Genomic DNA, 20,768 nt, shown 5'->3' with positions numbered 1-20,768 from the left:
ATAGCTGCTTTCTCGCTACAACAGCAGAGCTGAGTAGTTTTGACAGAGACTCGATGGCCCACAAAGCCAAAAATATTTACTATCTGGCCCTTTACAGGAAAAGTTTACCACTACCTGTTCTAGAAGAAAACATAGGAGAAAATCTTTATGACCAGAGGGTGGTAGTTTTTCTCTTTCAGAAAAGAAAATAAAATGATAGCCACAAAATAAAACATAAAAGAAAAAGCCTCCATAAATGGGAGATCATTAAATTAAGAACATCTGTTTATCAGATAAGGACATAATCTATCGCAGGGATGAGTAAACAACAACCTGCGGGTCAAATCCAGCCCACCACTGGTTATTATAAATATAGTTTTATTGGAACACTGCCACAGTTGTTTATGTATTGTCTATAGCTCCTTTCACACTACACTAGCGGAGTAAGTAGTTGTGAGAGACAGTATGGCCCTTACACCTGAATATTTACTACATGGCACATTAAGGAAAAATTCGCCGCTTGCTTTAGATGTTAGGAAATCAAAAAAGTAAATTACATAATGGAACTAGAGAATACAATGAAAGCAAAGACTTTCTTTAAACAAATTTGAATCATTTAAAGTCTGAAGTACAGCATTCTATATTGCCTCCTCTACTTAGAAATGGGTTCAGATTCTGGACATACTTGTAAAAAGCATGAATTTAGATACAGGATTTTTTTAAGAGAACATAATACTATGACCAAGTCTGATATATCTTACACAAAATACAGTAACTTCCAGTAAAAACGCACAACCTCACATCCCTAGGATATAAACCATTAGCAACACAATTTGTCATGCTATGTACGAAATGAGTGTCACACAATCACTTGCTCCAGGTTCCAGCATTATAGTAAGTCTGACGTCCCCTTTTAATCACATCGTATACATCTAAAACTTTACAATTGCCTTTCTGACAAATAGTAACCACTGCCTCTGAGTCACTAAAGAGTCAGGCTCCCACCAAATTATATGCAAATAACTTTCAGAAGTAACACTTTTAAAAGTTAGGTTCCCTATTTCTTGATCGGGGTGATATTTACACAAATATATTCAGTTTATGAAAATTAAATGAGCTGATCACTTATGATACAAGCTATTTTCTCTATATACTTCAATAAATATTTTTAAGAGACAGAAAAAGGGAAAAGAAAAAAAAAGTAGGTCTCCTTCCTGCTTGCCAAGCTGAGCAAGAAACTCATCAACATCATGAAAACTATTCAAGTATACTGCAATTGATTTGACATTTATGAGTATCTTCTGTTCATTCACTCATTCATTCATTCATGAAACAAAAATTATTAAGCAGTGATTAAAACAGACAAAAAGGCCTGATCTTATGAAGTTTATATTCTATGTGCCATGAATAGTGTTACTAAATTCTTGGGTTATAAAGGCTCAGTCCCTGCCTAGAAGAACTCAGTCTCAGTCTATTAAGCTATTACAAGAAAAGAAAAGCATGCTTTAGTATTTCTCACTCTTTACAAAGTATGCTTAAACACAAAATTCATTTGTTTTGCAATTTGGTTAGTTTATGAATAAAAACAGTATGAGGGGCGACTGGGTGGCTCAGTCAGTTAAGCATCTGCCTTCGGCTCAAGTCATGATCCTGGGATCCTGGGTTCACACTACCACATCGGGCTCCCTACTCAGCAGGGAGTCTGCTTCTCCCTCTCTCTCTGCCCCTCCCCCTGCTCCTGCGCGCGCTCTCTCTCTCTCTCTCTCCCTCAATTAAATAAAAAATCTTAGGGGCGCCTGGGTGGCTCAGATGGTTAGGCATCTGCCTTTGTCTCAGGTCATGATCTCCGGGTCCTGGAATCGAGCCCTGCGTCAGGCTCCCGGCTCAGTGGGGAGTCTGCTTCTCCCTCTCCCTCTGCCTTTCCTCCTGCTTGTGCTCTCTCTCTCAAATGAATAAATAAATAATCTGAAAAGAAAAACATGAGGTTAAGAGAGATGTCAAAGGTAAGGAGGAGTCAATCACATACTACTCATCATTCATCCACTCCTGTGTACAACAGGGTAAGCGGGAGGAATGAGCATTCTTACTTTCTCTTGCTACTTCAAGGTACTACTCTTTCATTCTTATATGAGAGACTTCCTTGACACTTAGTCCACCCAACCTCATTTCCTCCAACTTACCTATACCCTATCTATTCACTGCTGGCCTCTTAGTAACTTCCAAAAGCTCACAGAGCAGAGGACTTAGACATCTGATCCAGTCTTCCACTCTAACCCTAATCCCAATAACATGCCAGAAGATTTTAATGTCTATATCAACAAATCACCTTGGTCTTAGAGCTTATTGACCTTCTTAATTCTAATGACCTGATTACCATTTATAGAAATACTGTATATTAGATACCCTGAATAACCCTGCCTGCTTGTATCTAGCTGTTTTAAGTACATTTCTGAGCTGGCATGAAAGCAAAGAAACTGCAGTTCCCAAACACAAAGTTTAAGAGGAAACACTGAATACTGAACAAGCTCTCTCCCCAAGATTTCTGCCAAACCTTAAAAATCTTGAACTTTGAGCTTTAATAGCTACAAAGGGAGGTAGGAGCGGGTTAGCAGATGGTAAAGCTTAGGGCCCACCCTGGGAACAGTGGCACCTGGGTGGCCCAGTTGGTTAAGCGACTGCCTTCAGCTTGGGGCATGATCCCAGGGTCCTGGGATCAAGCCCTGCATTGGGCTCCCTACTCAGTGGGGAGCCTGTTTCTCCCTCTCCCTCTGCCCCTCCCCCACACTTGTGCTCTCTCTTGCCATTTCTCTCTCTCAAATAAATAAATAAAATCTTTAAAAAACTGGGAACTTTAAGAGCTACACCCTAAGTGTATGGGTGTGAAATAAAAACACACCCCACTGTGCTGAAAAGGACAGCAAGTAAACTTGGCTGTCTTGGCCTTGGGTTTGGGTAAAAGGAAAATAAAGCCTCTCCAAAGAATATGCAACCACAAACCAGTCCTATATAGGCCTGCAGTTTGAACTTAACACTAGTGGTATGACCTGGAAAACCTGAAGTGAAGAATTTAGAGTGGTTGCAGCTTAGTTGTACTTCCCAGAAAAAGCATATATCTGATAAGGGACTTGTACCTAAAATACAGAAAGAACACTTAAAATCCATTAATAAAAAGACAACCCAATTAGAAAAATAGGCAAAGGACCTGAATAGACATTTCTCCAAAAAAGATATATAAATGGCCAATAAACACATGAGAAGGGCACCTGGGTGGCTCAGTTGGTTAAGCGACTGCCTTCGGCTCAGGTCATGATCCTGGAGTCCTGGGATCGAGTCCCGCATCGGGCTACCTGCTCAGCAGGGAGTCTGCTTCTCCCTCTCCCGCTCCCCCCTCTTGTGCTCTTTGTCTCTCTCACTCTCTCTCAAATAAATAAATAAAATCTTTAAAAATAAATAAATAAAATAAATAAATAAACACATGAGAAGATGTTCAACGTCACTAATCATTAGAGAAATGCAAACCAAAACCATGTGTTCATGAGGATGGGATGAAATTGGAACCCTCATACACTGTTAATGGGAATGTAAAATGGTCCAAACTGTGGAAAACAGTTTGGTGATTCCTCAAAGTTCTAAACACAGAATTAATATACAATACAGCAACTCCACTCCTAGGTATATATCCAAAGAACTGAAAGCAGGACTTGGACAGTTACTTGTATGCCGACATTCACTGCAGCATTATTCATGTTAGCCAAAAGGTGGAAACAACCCAAGAGTCCACCAGCGAGTGAACAGATAAACAAAATGTGGTATATACATACAATGGAATATTATTCGGTCATAAAAATGAATGAAAATTTGAAACATGCTATAAGTTGGATGAAACTTGAAGACATTATGCTAAGTGAAAGAAGCCAGACACAAAAATTATATGATTCTGCTTATATGAGGTACCTAGAATAAGCAAATTCACAGAGACAGAAAGTAGACAGGCAGTTACCAGGGGCTGGAGGGAGGAGGAATGTGTAGTTGCTGCTTAATGAGTAGAGTTTCTGTTTAGGGTAATGAAAAAATTTTGGAAACAGTAGAGATGCAGTGAATGCCAACAAATTACACACTCAAAATAGTAAAGTGGTAAATTTTAAGTTATGAAAAACTGTAACAGGTTAAAAAATGAAGCACTGATACGTGCTACAACATGGATGAACCTTGAAAAACATTATGCTAAGTAAAAGAACCCAGTCATAAAAGACCACATATGATTTCATTTATATGAAATGTCCAGGATAGGCAAATCTGAGACAGAAAATAGATTAAAAATAGGCAAATCTTTAAAGACAGAAAACACATTAGGAGTTTTTAGGAACCCCTGAATAGGGAGATGGGGGAATGATAAAGGGTATGGGGTTTTTGAGGTGATGAAAATGTCCTAAAATTGACTATTCTCATGGTTGCACATTATCTGTGAACATACTGAAAACCATGTTTTCATGTTTGTATACCTTGAGTGGGTGGATTGTATCATATGTGAATTATATTTCAATGAAGTTGTTCTTAAAAAGTATCCAGAGAGAAAAGAATAAATGACAGATTACAATTAGACTGACCCCAAAACAATGGAAAGGAGCCAGTGGAATAATACTGTCAATGTCCTGAGAGAATTTAACTGTTACCCTAGAGTTCTACACACAGCAAAACCAACTTTCAAGAACAAGGGCATTGTAAAGACATTTTCAGACAAAGACAATTTACTATCAAAAGATTCTCACTGAAAGAATATTCGAAAGTATGTATTTCTACACAGGAAAATGATCTCAGATTGAAGGTCTGAGATGCAAAAATAAATGGTGAGTAAAGATATTGGTAAATATGTGGGCAAATCAAAACAAACATCAACTGTGAAGATAATAATGATGCCTACTTCACATGTATGTGGAGACGGATGGAGAAGAACAAGCTAGAACTAAAACCAGATAATAGCATATCATCTGCGAGGGCTGTGACCAGAGCCAAAGCATTCTAAAGTCCTTGCCTCATTTAAGATGAAGGTAAAGATACTGGTTACCTTTAGGCTCTAAGAAAAACCATATTAGAAATTAAAACTGAGAAAAATTTATATGTTTGTTAATTCATTTAAAAATAATATACCCATTACATGCTAGCATAAATGACATATTCTATGAAAAATAACTATATCTGCCAAAAGAAAAATAGTAAGAAGAGTGACATTGTTGTACATTTTTACATTAAGTATGCATGTTAAAATAGGCACAATAACACCTAAAAGAACATACACAGAATGTATAACTAACTTCCAAACTAGAATAGGGGGAAAGCCACAATCAATCCAAAATAAGAGAGAAAGAAGGAAAAAAGCAGAAAAAAAGCAGATCATTTAGAAAGCTCAAAATAAGATATTTGAATTTATTCCTATTATATCAATAATCACTACATAGGTAAATAAACTAATTCTCCAGGTTAAAGAAAAATCCTCAAACAGGATTTAAAAATAAAATCTAGTTATATGCTATTCAAGAGACATCTAGGGGCACCTGGGTGGCTCAGTCGTTAAGTGTCTGCCTTCGGCTCAGGTCATGGTCCCAGGGTCCTGGGATCGAGCCCCGCATTGGGCTCCCTGCTCTGCAGGAAGCTTGCTTCTCCCTCTCCCACTCCCCCTGCTTGTGTTCCCTCTCTTGCTATCTCTCTCTGTCAAATAAATAAATAAAATCTTTAATAAAATAAAATAAAATAAAAAATAAAAGGGACATCTAAGACATGAGGACAAAAAAAGATTAAATAAAACCCCAAAAGATGGAAATATACCAAGCAACTTACCAGCCAAAATAAAGCCAGAGTAGCAATGTCAATCTCATACAAAATAGACTAAAACAAAAAGCATTTCTAACAAAGAGTTACTCCATAACAGGTTTGATTCATCAGAATAAGAAAACTATAATTGTATATACACCTAATAACAGATTCAAAATATATAAAGCAAAAATTGACAGAGCTTTCAAGAAAAACTGACAAATTTGCCTTCACAGTGGGAGATTTTCAACATTTTCATTCAGTAACCCGTAGATGGGCAGCAACAACAACAAATCCGTAAGGAAACAGAAAATTTCAATTCCAATAACCTTCATTCTCTCACTCAAAGTTTAACAACTCTCATCCCATGGTCACTCTGAATCTTGTCATCACATTGAACCATCCCCTCCTGAAATCTTAAACTCGAATGCTACAATTTCCTATTAGTCCAGCTTTAATCCCACTACATATCTTGACTACCACCAAGGCATCCCAAACCTCAGCTGTGTGTGTATGTTCCCAATCTGCCTTCTTCTGTCTTCACTTTCTTCCCTTTTCTGTCTCAACTCCCTGGTCCAACAGCTCAATCACTCTCATGCATCCTTGTCCAACCCTGGAGAAACTGCCTGTCCTTGCATATTAGTAACATCACATATCCATGCTCTCTAACCCCATCTGGGCCTTCTGTCTTTAATCACCTCCTATTCCCATTTCCATCAGGAGCTATTTCAAAATTTATACTGTCTCCTCAAATATAATATTTTATCCAACAACACACATCCTTTTTGCTTGTAAGGAGAGGTATCTCTTTTCCTATAGAAAGCAAATTCCTGTTATTTTAACTCTGATTCCTAGTCTTATTTTGCTACCTCTCCTCTGTACGCTCACAGAACCCTATGTATACTATAATAGGATTTATCACACTATACTTTTCTCCCTTACTACATTTAAAGATCTTCCAGGTTAAGTCTCTTACTAGGTAGCTTACCTCAGCAAAGTTACTTAACTTTTTCATGCCTCAGTTGTCTCTTCTCTAAAATGGGAATGATATAATTTACTGTAAATCCTGGCTCTAGTCATGTGACCCTGGGTAATTATTTGACTTCTCTGTGCCTTGAGACTCCTCATCTCTAAAATAGGGATAAAAATGGGGTGCCTGGGTGGCTCAGTCGTTTAAGGGTCTGCCTTCACTCAGGTCATGATCCCAGGGTCCTGGGGTCGGGCACCACATCGGGTTCCCTGCTGAGCAGAGAGCCTGGCTCCCCTCTCCCAGCTGTTCCCCTTACTTGTGCTCTCTTTCTGTCAAATAAATAAATAAAATCTTTAAAAAATAAAATAAAATAGGGATAGAAATGTATACCTCGTAAGGTTGTCAAGAGGTTTAAATGGGTTAAAACTACATTTTATCAGGTATGTATTTTATACTTACAGCACATTCCAGTTTGGCCCAGCCACATTTCCATTGTTCACTAGTCACATGAGATTAATGGCTACCATACTGGACAGCACAAGTACAGAAAATAGGTGCTCAATAAATATTTTTTAAAAAGTAAGCTCTACTTACTTCAAGCCCCTAACATGGGGCTTGAACCCATGCCCCAAGATCAAGAGTCTCATGTTCTACTGACTGAGCCAGCCAGGAGAACCTCAATAAATATTTTTTAAGGAATACTGATGTCAGAATACAAAGAACTTTCAGAACCCCAGGACCAGAAAAAAAAAAAAATACTTTACATAGTCTAACAATTTTTTTTACATTTTAACATCTCTGAAAACAGGAATAATCTTATAATTGATGTCATCTAACAGTTTTAATGACAGTATTATTTTGTAGTGGTTCATAAGATAAAGATGCATCTTACCATGATGGCATCTTAGAGTTGATAAAATAACTGTGTATATAAAGCACCTAGTACCTGGCATATAGGTCTCACATAAATTAACTATTATGTCTTATTCATATTTGTATTCCCAATACTAAATTCAATGTCTGGCATAGTATATAGTTAATAAATGTTCATTAAGTGAACTTCTACAGGACGGCTTGTCACCTTTGTACATCTAAATCCAAATATATTATATGCCTTCCAAAACTACCTTCTTCTCACAAACTTCCTTTTATGGTCAAAAATACCATCATTCTGAGCCATGCTGACTTAAAAACCTCAGATCTCTATCTCCTGACCCTTCCCTTAATCCAGTTTAGGGATCAGATCCTGTCAATTCTTCCTTTATAATTTCCCCCCCAATTTGCCCTTTCAATTTTTCATTCCCACTGCCACCTCCTTAGACTAGGACAGTAATTCTCAAACTTTTCGGTATCAGGACTCTTCACATTCTTAAAATTAGAGGATCCCACAGAGCTTTTGTTTATCTGGATTATATCTATTGATATTCACCATATTAGAAATAAAAACTGAGAAACTTAAAAATGTTTATTAATCCATTAAAAAATAATAAACCCATTACATGCTAACATAAATGACAGATTTTATGAAAAACAACTATATTTGCCAAAAAAAAGACTAGTGACATAGTTTTACACTTCTAAATTCTATTTAATGTTTTTGACTTAATAGAATACAACTGGATTCTCTGCTTCAGCACTAAACCTGTTATGTTCTTTTAATTGAAGTACATGAAGAAAATCCAGCCTCACATAGATATATGCAGTTGGAAAAGAAAGCACTATTTTAGTAGCCTTTTCAGAAAACTGTATATTAGTCTTGATAAATGGTAGTCTCTTAAGAGTTAGCTGCAATGTGGAATCCGAAACCAATGAACTCTCTTTGTACTGTTCCATTACAATTCATTCCTATATAAAATTCAAGTCTATTGAAAAAATGTTAAATACATACATATAAACATAAAATTCATTGATATATCTTGCATTTTGAATGGATCTTTTACCCATGCATAATTTTACAACATCATACTTGGTCATCTGGAAAAGACTGGTTCACTGAGTTATACCAACCTTCCAAATATTGACAAATTTCATTACACAATATCTAAAAATCACATTCATTAATACTGTTACCAATCTCATCAGAAAAGTTTAAGTATTGGGAAGCTGTCAAGTTCACAGTGCTAGATACAAATTTTCCAAACTCATAATTTTCACTTGAAAGCTCAAATTCTATCACTGGCAACAAATACTGTGAGTTGTTTTCTTTGAAATGACAGGCTGGCTTTTCGTTTTTGAAAAAACATCTGCCAAATACCCATTCTGGATAACCATAGTTTATATGTCAGTCATTCTTTCAAGTAAAAATGGTATTCCATGAAGAAAGCAGCTAGTTTAGCCCACAACTCAATGTCGCAAGTGCTTTTCCTAAGGACAACTGCAGTTCAGTATACAGAAGGGATTTATTTGTACTTCCCACTTCATCACAAAGACTATTAAAGACATGTCTCAAAGGCTGAAATTTAGGGCGCCTGGGTGGCTCAGTTGGTTAAGCGACTGCCTTCGGCTCGGGTCATGATCCTGGAGTCCCGGGATCGAGTCCCACATCGGGCTCCCTGCTCGGCGGGGGGTCTGCTTCTCCCTCTGACCCTCCTCCCTCTCATGCTCTCTGTCTCTCATTCTCTCTCGCGCAAATAAATAAATAAAAAAAAAAAAAATAAAATCTTTAAAAAAAAAAAAAAAAGGCTGAAATTTAATAAAATTAATGAATTAATTTTTACTGCTTCATTTGGGACATTGAGAGAAACTAGCATTTTTTTTTTTACTATAGTGAAGAATAAAATGACCATTAATAAATAGTTTGGCCCCACTACCCTGATTCTTGCTAAGGCACGAGCAGTTTTAGTCACCATTACTTTAGCACCATCAGTGCAAATGTCAACTCAGTGAAAATACCAGATAACAGCTTGATATTGCTATGAAAATAATTTTGACCTCTCAGAACTCCTGGATCAGGGAGCCTCAAGGGGCCCACAGATCAAATTTGAGAATTGCTAGTCTAGGACTTCATCATGTTATACCTGGATTATCATGTTAGTCTCCTAACTAGTTTTCCCAACAGTAGTCTCTCTCCTTATTCATATTGCTTGGCATTACTAAACACAACTTCCTGTAATTCTGCTTTCAACAGGTTCTGCCCAAAAATTATCAGTGATTTCCCGCCTACTGGATAGAGGATAAAATTCAAATTGCTTAGCATCACCTTCAAAGACCTCTACAATTTTTCCTCATCCAACTTTTTCAGCCTTACCTTCCACTACTCCCTGACACAGCTGTAATTAAGTCAGTCTGATCTATTTAAGGTCTCTGGAAACAAAATTTACACAGCTCACAACTTTGCATGAAATGTTCCTGTCATATGAAATATTATTTCCTTTTATCAAATCTCAAATCCTATTCCACCTTCAAGGCCTAGCTTGATGCCCAAATTATTTATGATGCTTTTTTAAATCACTGGTTTACAGTGCTCTCTTCCTTCCTGGAAATATCACAATTATTATCCTCACATTATCATATACTGTCTTTGATAATTTAACTCCTGAGTTGTTTATTTAACTTTACATGCTTTCCTTAATCCCCCAACTGGATTATAAATCCCCGGAATACAGAAACTCTCTGCTAAATTTTTTTTTTTTAAAGATTTTATTTATTTGACAGAGAGAGACACAGCGAGAGAGGGAACACAAGCAGGGGGAGCGGGAGAGGGAGAAGCAGGCTTCCCGCCAAGCAGGGAGCCCGATGCGGGGCTCGGTCCCAGGACCCTGAGATCATGACCTGAGCCGAAGGCAGACGCTTAACCAACTGAGCCACCCAGGTGCCCCAATTTTTTTTTTTTTAATACACTCCACACCCGGTGTGGAGCCCAACGTGGGGCTTGAACTCACAACCCTGAATTCAAGAGTTAAGAGTTAAGACATTTAACCAACTAAGCTACCCAGGCGCCCCAAAACTTTGAGTCTTCTACAGTGCCTAGTACAATGTAACAAAGACAGTGAAAACATCAATTTTTAAAAATGAAATCAATGAATGAATTCCCTTTCCAAAGGTAAGAGGAATTTGGTTTAGATGAATGATTCACAGGGACTATGAACTACTGATGGTCCTTGAAAGTCTTCTGGGTGGACAGTAGATTGATTTCTTAGAGTTATTAATGTTTTCAATGGGAATAATTATGCTATTTAATCAAAATCAGTCCCCTGGCATCTCATCAAAAGTAATCCTCTCTTTCTCATTAGTTCTGATGAGGTTTTTGCAGTGTTAATCAAGAAAATGTAGAATAAGTGACCCACAGGACCCTGCTGAAGTGGTTTTAAAGGGAAAAGATAGCAACCACTGCTTTAAATTAGCAGAGACTCCAATGTGGAGTCAATTCTATCTATAACATTTTTATTTCTTTAAAAGAAGATATAAATCAAATATGGTAAAAATGCTGTATTTGTTAATATGAAAGATAAGTGCAAGGGTGTTTGTTATGTTATGCTTTCTACTTTTCTATACATTTGATGTATTTTAAAATAAGGAAAAACACATTGTGTGGCTCTTTGAAGCACACCTGGTGCGTCAACATACAAGAGAGCGCACCATTTGATTGATGCATGACGTTGTCCAATTTTTACTTACCAGTGCGTCATCTTGCAATGAAGCAAAAAAGAAGCCATAGAGCAAGTTAATTTGATCCTTGTGATCAATGAAGTCAAACATTGCAACCAGCCAACGATAAAAAAGTACCTGTTGCAAGACAAAATGCTTATCTTTAGAGAAATATAACTGGCACAGGAGAGAGCTTAATTCCCCACTCAGGGCTGTTTTAGAAGCTTCTAGCACAAAGTAGGATAATAGATTTTATTTCTCAGTAAAAATTTCTGCTTGAGCAAAGTCCCTGCATCAAGCTATATTGTTCCAAAACTATAGGCTTTGCACAAAAGGCCACTGCTATTACTCCGTAAGTGGCTCTTCCTTGCCAGCCCTTAAGTGGTTCTGAAGGACTTATCATCAAACTGTTTAAAAAGATTACCTTGGTGCTACCAGAACACTTGCCAACACAAAGCCAGGAGACCGCCTTAACCACAGAATCTTCTGGTATTAGAGTTGTTGGAATCATACACTTCAATATCCGAGTGTTTACAGCACTCCCTAGAAAGCAGACGAACTCCAAATTAAACTACATTTTAGAATCTTGATTGTTCTTTTACTATTATTCACTCTTAGTCCTAAAAATTTCACTTTATACTGAAGGCAATAAAAAAGTAATATTTGATATATCCCTTATCATCATTACAAAACATAGTTTCAAACAAAAATGTAACTTTAAGTTCTAATATAACTATAAAGCAAATTCTCTGGCTCTGTATTTCTATTTAAAAAGGAAGGATGCCTACAGGGTTTCTTTTTGGGGTGATGAAAATATTTGGGAATTAGAGAATGGTGATGGTTGTACAACTCTGTGAATATGCTAAAAAAAAAAAAAATCCTGAACTGCATGCTTCAAGAGTGAATTTGGGGCATCTGGGTGGCTCCGTCGATTAAGCGTTTGCCTTCACCTCAGGTCATGAGCCCAGGGTCCTGGGATCGAGCCCCATGTTGGGCTCCCTGCTCAGTGGGGAGCCTGCTTCTTCCTCTCCCTCTGCCCCTCCCCCTCCTGCTCATACTCTCTCTTGCTCGCTCTCTCTCAAATAAGTACAATCTTCAAAAACAAATAAATAAAAATAAAAGTGAATTCTATGGTATGTGAATATACTTCAAAAAAGTCTTAGGAAAATTTCAGAGATTTTTTTTTAAAGATTTATTTACTTATTTGAGAGAGAGAGAGCAAGCGCCTGAGCAGGGCAGGGGCAGAGGGAGAGGGAGAGAAATCCTCAAGCTGACTCCCTGCTGAGCGCAGAGCCTGACAGGGGGCTCAATCCCAAGATCCTGAGATCATGACCTAAGCCAAAACCAAGAGTTGGACGCTTAACAGACTGAGCCACCCAGGCACCCCAAGATTATTTTTTATTTTGTTATTATTTTTTAATAGCACAACAGATTCTGACTTATTTAAAACTATTGACAGACATCTTGCATGAGCTGCTTCATTTAAGAATAAATAAATTAAATAAATATATTTGTGTTCTCCATCCCTCCCAAAAAGTGGGGAGGATAGCAGAATGGAATAGCTGTTCTTGGAATTAGCTAGCAGTAATATTCTATACTGGTCCAATCTTTCCATCATACGCTCTGGGCTCCCATGGTATTCTCCCATCTGATAATATAAGTGATGTTGCAAATACCTTTGCATACACCCTATATCAATTTCTGCTTATTAAGGCTTCAAGAATTAAATGTATATCTCATCAATTTGGGGGGTATGTAAACATTGTTTCACTTGCATTATAATGTGGTGATCACAACCACTCACTGAAAAAACACTGTTCTTAACTTCTCATGCAAATAGAATTCTCAAAAACATCTTGGATCCATGTGTCTTTAACCACTGCTTTACATGCATTACAGTGTGCTGATCACATCCATTCACTATAATCATACTGTTCTCAACTTCTGCAAGTAGCATTCTTAGAAACATCTTATATGTGTCTTTAAACACTGTTTTATATGTATTATAGCATGATGATCACATCCATTCACTGAAATATCACTGATCTTAACTTTGCCTGCAAGTAGCATTCTCAGAAACATCTTATAGACATCTTTTTTTTTTTTTCCTGAGGGTGAAGACCTCTCTTTATTTTTTTATTTTTAAAATAAAAAGTGTGTAGGGATGCCTGGGTGGCTCAGTAGGATAAGCGTTTGCCTTCGGCTCAGGTCATAAACCTAGGACTGCCTGCTGCTCCCCCTGCTTGTGCATGCTCACGCTCTCTCTGACCATAAAATCTTAAAAAAAAAAAAAAGTGTGTATATTTCAGATGTATATGATGATATGATATTCAAATACATAGTGGAAATGATTACTACAGCCACGCTAATTTACATATTATCTCATGTTATTATCATTTTTTGTGTGTGGTGAGGGCACCTGAAATCTACTCTTACCGAATTTCTAGTATTCAATATTATTAACTATATCATCATGCTGTATATTAGATCTCTGAATTTACTCATGCTACATAAATTCTCAATTTCTACCCCATCATTCTGTGGAGAAGGAAGCAGTGAGGGCAGGTGATGAATCATAAGAATAAAAATTTCTGTATGCCACTATGGTTTCTTGTTTTCATTTTCTTTTCTCCCCCACTCCCATCCCCTAACCCTTCTAAAGTTTAAAACAGTCCAACCACTAACACTTCACACATGTCCCAAATTCAAAGGGTCAATTCAGTACAGACTCAATACTTACTTCCCAGCAACTTTTTAATTTCTAAAGTGTCTGAAGTCCTTTTATACTTAATTATGACACTGTAAGCACACATGCCCCTGAATATGAATTTCAACTTAGCAAAAGAGCTACAGGTAAAGATACAGTAGTGATGGAGGATATCACAAAAATAACTAAAAGGAGACAAACAATTAAGGAGGCCATATTTGACATCACCAATTCCAGCTTAAGGGAAAAATGAAAAGTTAGAATAGAAAGCCAGAGATTGTGTTTAAAATTGTTATATACAAGTTTCCAAGGCTGAGGCATGCATTTGCCACAAGACCTGGCAAACATCATGAAAACCTTTTAACCATTAATTTCTGAGATATCAAAAAAAGAGAAATTCCAAAATAGAAAACACCTGTACATCCCATACATGTTTTAAGAGAAGGGAGAGAGAGAGAGAATTCTCAATAGACACTGATCAGCTAAACATGGGTTCCTGGAAAGATATCAGAACCAAACAATAAGAAACCACTTAAAAGAAGAAGAGCCAATTTTATCAGGTCAAATTTCGCTTCGTAGGAAAACACAGAGAACTAATCAAGTAAAAGTAGAGAACTAAAATACCTGAGAGTCATATTTTGAATTTGGCTAGTAATGTGTTGTTGCTTTAAAACAACACCCCTGCAAAACATGATGCTAGGGCATACACAAAGGAATCCAATATGCAAGGGCCAGGAAATAGTATATAAAGCATCCAGTTTTGATAGATGTCTTAGTATTTCAAAAAAAAAAAAAACAGTAGAAAACCCAGTAGTAGTATGGTACAGTATAAACACTACAAGGGGAGTTAGGAGATCTGAGTTCCCCAGTTCTAGCTCTGACATTAAATAAGTTTCTTTAACCACTCTGGGTCTGTTTCCTCGCCTTTAAAATGAGGATGTTCAAGGCCTAAAATACCTTCTGAGTCTGAATTTGGGTGAGAGTAGGTTAAAAGATTCTTCTCAAGCAAAAAGAATACTGGCCAAAAAAAAAGAAAAAAAAAGAATACTGGCCAGGTGTTCCTTCCTTCTAAGAACCTCTCCCCCTCCATTTGAAATGCACTTAGAACAGGAAAGGAAGCATTATCACAAAAGAAAAAGCCTCTTGACTGTCATACACACTGGAATGGAGACAGTTTCAAAAGGAATTTGCCATAGGTAAGTGAACCTAAAAGCAATGAAGTAGACTAAATGATCTCTTAAGCTGCCTTATCTATGCTTCTTAAGAGAAATACTAAAAATGACTCCCATGTATTTGGTGACAAGAGCCTATACATTCTATTTGTAAAGACATGTAATAACTAACCATTCTCAGCATATGTACATAGAAACTTTTGGTTCATAAGGCAGCTTAAACATAAGAAAGGCCCATTTTATCATCTTACCAGATTGGTTTTATGAAGAATTTGGTACAAATAAAGAACTGCAACTGATTCCAATAAGCAATCTATTTCAAAGTCTGGAAGGCAAAACTAATAGCAAACTGATGACAAATGTTTCCCCTCAACATACCAAATTTGCCACTGAGTGCCACATTTAAGAGAATGTCAATTCCTTCTGGAGCTAACCCATTCTTCCAAGCCACATTTTCCACAGTTTTCAAGTGTTTTTCCAAGATTTTATCTTTACTCTGTGAAGTTTTAATAGGACCTGGAAAAAGGAACAATATTAAATAGTGGGACCTTTAAAATTCTTTCAGTCCTCAACCCCAACAGTTACAACTTGGAATACTTGAAAGAAATAGCGCTTTTTTTTTTTTTTAAGTAGGCTCCACGCCCACCATGGAGCTTGAACTCACAACCCTGAGATCAAGACCTGTGCTGAGATCGAGAGCCAGATGCTTAACCAACTGAGCCCAGGTGCTCCTAAACAAATAGCTCTATGTTAAAAATGTCTTCCCCCAAACCTTTCAAAGCCTTTAAAATTCTAGAAGATTTAACAGCAATAGAGCAACAGCACCTTCAGTGAGGAAAACTGAATCATGCCCTGGCATCTCTGCTCTAAACTAACTAAAAGCACTGAACTTAGACTATAAGCAGATTCAATACTAGGATAGTAGTTCCCAAACTCTTCTGCAAATCGGAATCACCCAGAGGAGCCTTTTAAAAATCCTGATGCCCAGACTGCATTCCATGCCAATAAAATCAGAATGTCTTAGAGTGGATGCCAGGCATCAGGTTTTTTAAAGATTCACAGATAACCCCAATGTGTAACAGCTTGGAAACCACCCTGCCAAGAATTTTCTTTGTTGTTGTATCCCTAGTACCCAGCATACTGATATTAGGAAGCGCTCAATAAATGCCTATCAAATAAACAAAAGCATGAATGAGCAAAAATATGCTTTCCTTTAAAAATCCATAAGAAAAAGTCTAAGACATTTTTACAGAAATAGAACTTCCGTAAGGAAAATTATCTGTCTTACCTTTCTCAAAGTATCTCACTGCTATTTGCAGAGCATCTTCTCCTTGATCATCAGCATGTCCATAATCGTCCGCTGTATTGTCTTGTCCATGTTTCAAGCTGCGCTTTGAGTCATTCAGGTCCTCTTTTTCTTCCCCGGCCAGGAGATTAGTCTCATAAGTATCACTAACTTGTGAAGTCCTCTTTTGAGCCTGAGAGTCCTTCACTCTCTTTTGAGATGACATTATTACACATGTTCTATACAGAAACAAGTGTCCAGTTACCATTAAACAAACCATCCCTTTTTACTCCACAAAGACAGGAACCATATCTGCTTTGTATTCCCAACATTTAGTACACAATACCTAGCATACAAACAGTACACACACACACACACACACACACACAAACCCTGACAATGATTCAGGCAACAAAAAGGTTAACTTTCACAGAAGCCCTTGACTTAAATAGGAATAGGGAGAAACAACTCTCCAGGGTAATATTTACCAGTTGAACTGGACTTCTTGTGGAAAAAAAACTGAGTACAAGCAACATAGCAAGTTCTCTTAAAATGGCTCTATCACATAATCAAATCCAAAACTAATCCATCTCCTACATTCAGTCTTACTTTTTCCACTATTTTTCTCCACCCCCCCACCTTGATTTTGCTTTTAATCTTTTATGCTCTCCACTTCCTGAGTGCTAAGTTAAAGCGGCATGGTTCAAAAGTCAAACTGGTGACCAAACTAAGGATTCTCACAAAGAATTGTCCCCTATTAAGTAATTCATTTATTCAGTAAATAATTGTTGAACATCATCTATATGCAAAGCACAGTTCTACTTACTAGGGATAAAATAAAACAGCCAAGGTCTCTGCTCTCGTGAAACCTATGGGGGTAGGGTGGGAAGGAGTGTGAGAGAGGGGAGCGATACCATCTGATTTGTTTTAAGACCGTTTTAGCTGCAGTGTGGAGAACAGAATATGAGGGGTCAAGGAGTGAAAACAGACGAATTTTTAAAAAAGCCTTCGAGTCCAGAAGAAGTATGACTGTAGTCTGAACTAGGCCTAAGATAGCAGTGGAAGAGGTAGAAAATGACTGATATATTTTGGAGATAGACTGGGCAAGGCCGTGATAAAAGAACTGGATGCAGGGAAAAGGAAAGAGAGGAACCCAGAAAGACTTTTAAGTTTTGGCTTCAAATGGGAAAAACTAAGGAAATCGTTGGAATGACCGTTACTCGACCCCACCTCCCTAAGAACATATGCGGCCAGAGCAGGAAAGCGATAGGTCTATCTAACCCACTGGGAGGTTCCGAGTTCTGGTAGTTTCCTAGGGTCCTAAAAAAGCAGCGCGGGAGAGCAGATTCTAACCCCAACCAGTTGAACCGTCCCATTGCTTCTCAGGAAGCCAGCCCCTCACAGACTGCCACGGCAGAGAGCGAACTCGGCCACGACGACCGACCCACTGGACAGATTCCTGAGCTGGGGAAAAACCCGACCCCAGCCACACCTTGCAGGAGAATCCTGCTCAGATTTCCTCTGCTCTGAGAGCCCCCATTTTGCCCGGTCTTAAAAGTAAAAGTACCTCACCTAACACACTCCTCAGTCGCAAAGCCTCCGGAATCCCAACACCGCCTCCCGGATTCAAAAGGGCGGGCCCCGCCTCGCGCATGCGCTTCTGCAGAGACCCAGGCTGCAGTAGGCAGAGCAGCGCGCTTTGCTGAAGCCTGATTGGTTGGGTTGCACCTCAACGGCGCGAGGAGGCACGCGCGCCGACGCTGACGCAGACCCAATCCCGAGAACCACTTGCCCCGCCCGCCCCGGGTAGGGGACCCGCGCCTTGTGGGCCGTTGCTGCTGGAGCTAGCTGATTGGCTGCCGTTCCCACTGTCCTGATAATGTTCGCGTTCGTCATTTTGCGTAAAACTCGAAAATTAGTGTCCTGATTCCTGAATTTAACAAGAGTAATTATAGTGATAATTTTGCCCAGATTGATCCGCAAGTGTCGGGACTTTGAATCTATAGGGAAAATATGAACCTTGCTGGACAAGAGACTTAGGTTATTGAGTCTATGACTTCTGAAGCTGTCGCTTTTCCCAGGCGAAGCTCTGGGGTGGGAGGAAAGGACGGCTGCATCTGCCCTCCTTTTACCGAGGGTGGGCATTCATATCTTCCAGGGTTTGCCAAAAACCTGGATCCTAAGCTAGATGTGGCACCTTGCATGTAACCCGCCAGGCAACACGTACAGATTTCTAACTTTGGTGAGTCTTAAAGAAACTGGCTGAAACAGCAGCAAGGGTTCAGTTTGAGACCTGAGCCTAGTCCCTAGTTTAATCTCTTACTAGAGTAGGAATTAAAGAGGAAAGGTAAATTAAATGGCTCTCACTGTGTTTTTGAGGCCAAAACACATCCACAAACTGGGCAAAACTGTGGGAGGGAACTGCAATCTTAGGGAGAAATGAATCAAAGATTAAGTTGATATATTTGGGAAAGACTACACCAGAAATTACTATTTACCACATCTTATATGATTTTCAGAGTACTTTCACGAACTCTTGTTTAATCATGCATGAGAATTGAGTGATATTTTATCTAGTACATAAACTGCTCTTATCTAGGAAAACTGAAAGTTTCTCGAGTCATTTTTCATACTCTTAATGATTTCATAGACTCAACTGTGAATTGGAATGGATTTTAAACCTTCAATCCCCTTCTCTTTTGTAGATGATGAAACTGAGGCTCTGAGTGCTGAAATAACTTGCCTAACATGACAGGTCTGTGGCACTGGAACGTGTGCCACTTTATGGATACACATAGTGAGAGAGCATTGGTTCTCCTTTGTTTCATACACCTGCAATTTTGTCTGAACTCATTCTTCCACCTTCCCTTGGCATCACCTAGTGAAGCAGAACTTCCCAAACCTGAAAATTGTATTGATCCTAATTCTCTGGCTTTCTGTCTTGTGTGCTGATGTTACTGAAGTGTGGTAACCTCGTTAGTATACTAAGTGATTATATTGTTCCTTCTCTTTCTTCTCCCTCATCCAGAATCAAAAATTAAAGAGCCAGAATTGCTTCATATGACCCTTTCTTCCCAGATTTTCATTATCTGTCCAGACAGTTTCCTCCAAATTTCAAAAATTTTTATTTTGAAAGAATGAGAGAAATAAGACAGAGGTATCAATTAACAAGAACAATGACACTGAAGAAAATACAATAATTTGTACTCCCCCCACACACAATGCCCCCACCCCTCTCCCCGTCCCTGGCACAATAATATTAAAACCATCAAAGCACATCTAACAAGGAGAAACAGCAGTATGGAATGAAGAAAGCAAAGTTCATACTGCTCAATCCAACCAATCCATATCAAATGTCCTTCCCCCTGCTGAACTCCAGCCACCATAATGATAAAGAGGTGTAGAGGAGACAACCAGAGGAGTAACTTGGATCTCTGCTTAGACTAGCAAAGTTCAGTGAAGAGTCAATAGGAGTAATGAATCTGTCTGGCAGGGAAACCCTGGATACAGCTCCTCTGTCAAGTCTCAGATGATTGAAGAGAACAGCTAGAGTTTGAGATTCACAGACTTCTAACGGGACTAATCCCTGCTCCCTCAACCCAACAGTAGAGCAGCTGCTGAATCCTGGTTGGGATTCTCTGCTGAGAATAGTAGGAAGTGAGGCAGCTTTTGGCTTAAGAACCACCCCCCAAAAAAAGAGATGTCTGGTAACAAGTTTACTGCTTCGATTTCAAACTGTGAGCAAAGGAGCTTAGTAGGTTGGTTTGGGGCAAAGGCAAGGTAAAATTCCAATTTTATCACTTGAAGAATTAGATTATGTGTTGACTGCATATATCCCTTATTTTAATTAAACTCAATATGGAGTATTTAAAATTTCAACAACTGTTACAGTGGAGGTTAATCAGTATAACTCAATGTCTCAAATTGAAGGAACTTTCTTCTAAAGTGGTAAATTTAAGTTTTCAACTTAATTTCCCTCATCCCACAGGAATACATCACTTGATTTATACCAGAAGTAAGTAGGATTCTCTTTAGAGGAGGTTTATTTTATTCTGCCCTCACTAGAATCAGTCTATAAAGGGAAGGATACCTCTGCAGGATTAGTTCAAGATCAGAGCCTTCTCCTCGCACCTGCGTGCGTGCACACACACACACACACAAACACACACACACGGACAGTAAATACATTTTCCCACACATAATCTTATAGTCACATGCTTGCTGGAGTCCATCTCACAAATACACTTCAACAGTTAGCCG

General features: G+C 38.4%; 1 protein-coding gene across 3 annotated transcripts in view; it reads right to left on the bottom strand.

Annotated features, from left to right (window-relative positions):
* Positions 1-18,178, bottom strand: part of CENPI (centromere protein I) — a 65,964-nt gene extending 47,786 nt beyond the window's left edge. For 2 of the 3 annotated variants that reach the window (XM_064574343.1, XM_045880510.3), the window contains exons 1-5: positions 18,081-18,178; positions 16,512-16,747; positions 15,602-15,739; positions 11,769-11,887; positions 11,375-11,482 (exon numbers count right to left, since the gene is read on the bottom strand). In XM_064574343.1, the coding sequence (XP_064430413.1) occupies positions 11,375-11,482; positions 11,769-11,887; positions 15,602-15,739; positions 16,512-16,734 (588 nt within the window). In that variant the 5' untranslated portion in view covers positions 16,735-16,747; positions 18,081-18,178. Of the gene's footprint in view, positions 1-11,374; positions 11,483-11,768; positions 11,888-15,601; positions 15,740-16,511; positions 16,748-17,334; positions 17,574-18,080 lie in introns of those variants that run through there. The other variant, XM_064574345.1, reaches the window with a different exon arrangement.
* Positions 18,179-20,768: the final 2,590 nt, after the last annotated feature.

Source organism: Mirounga angustirostris, unplaced genomic scaffold (assembly GCF_029215605.1).
Source record: "Mirounga angustirostris isolate CCGP_5_RB_7025 unplaced genomic scaffold, mMirAng1.0.hap1 SCAF_11, whole genome shotgun sequence".
Taxonomy (NCBI): Eukaryota; Metazoa; Chordata; class Mammalia; order Carnivora; family Phocidae; genus Mirounga; species Mirounga angustirostris.
This window is presented reverse-complemented; position numbering and strand designations above follow the sequence as displayed.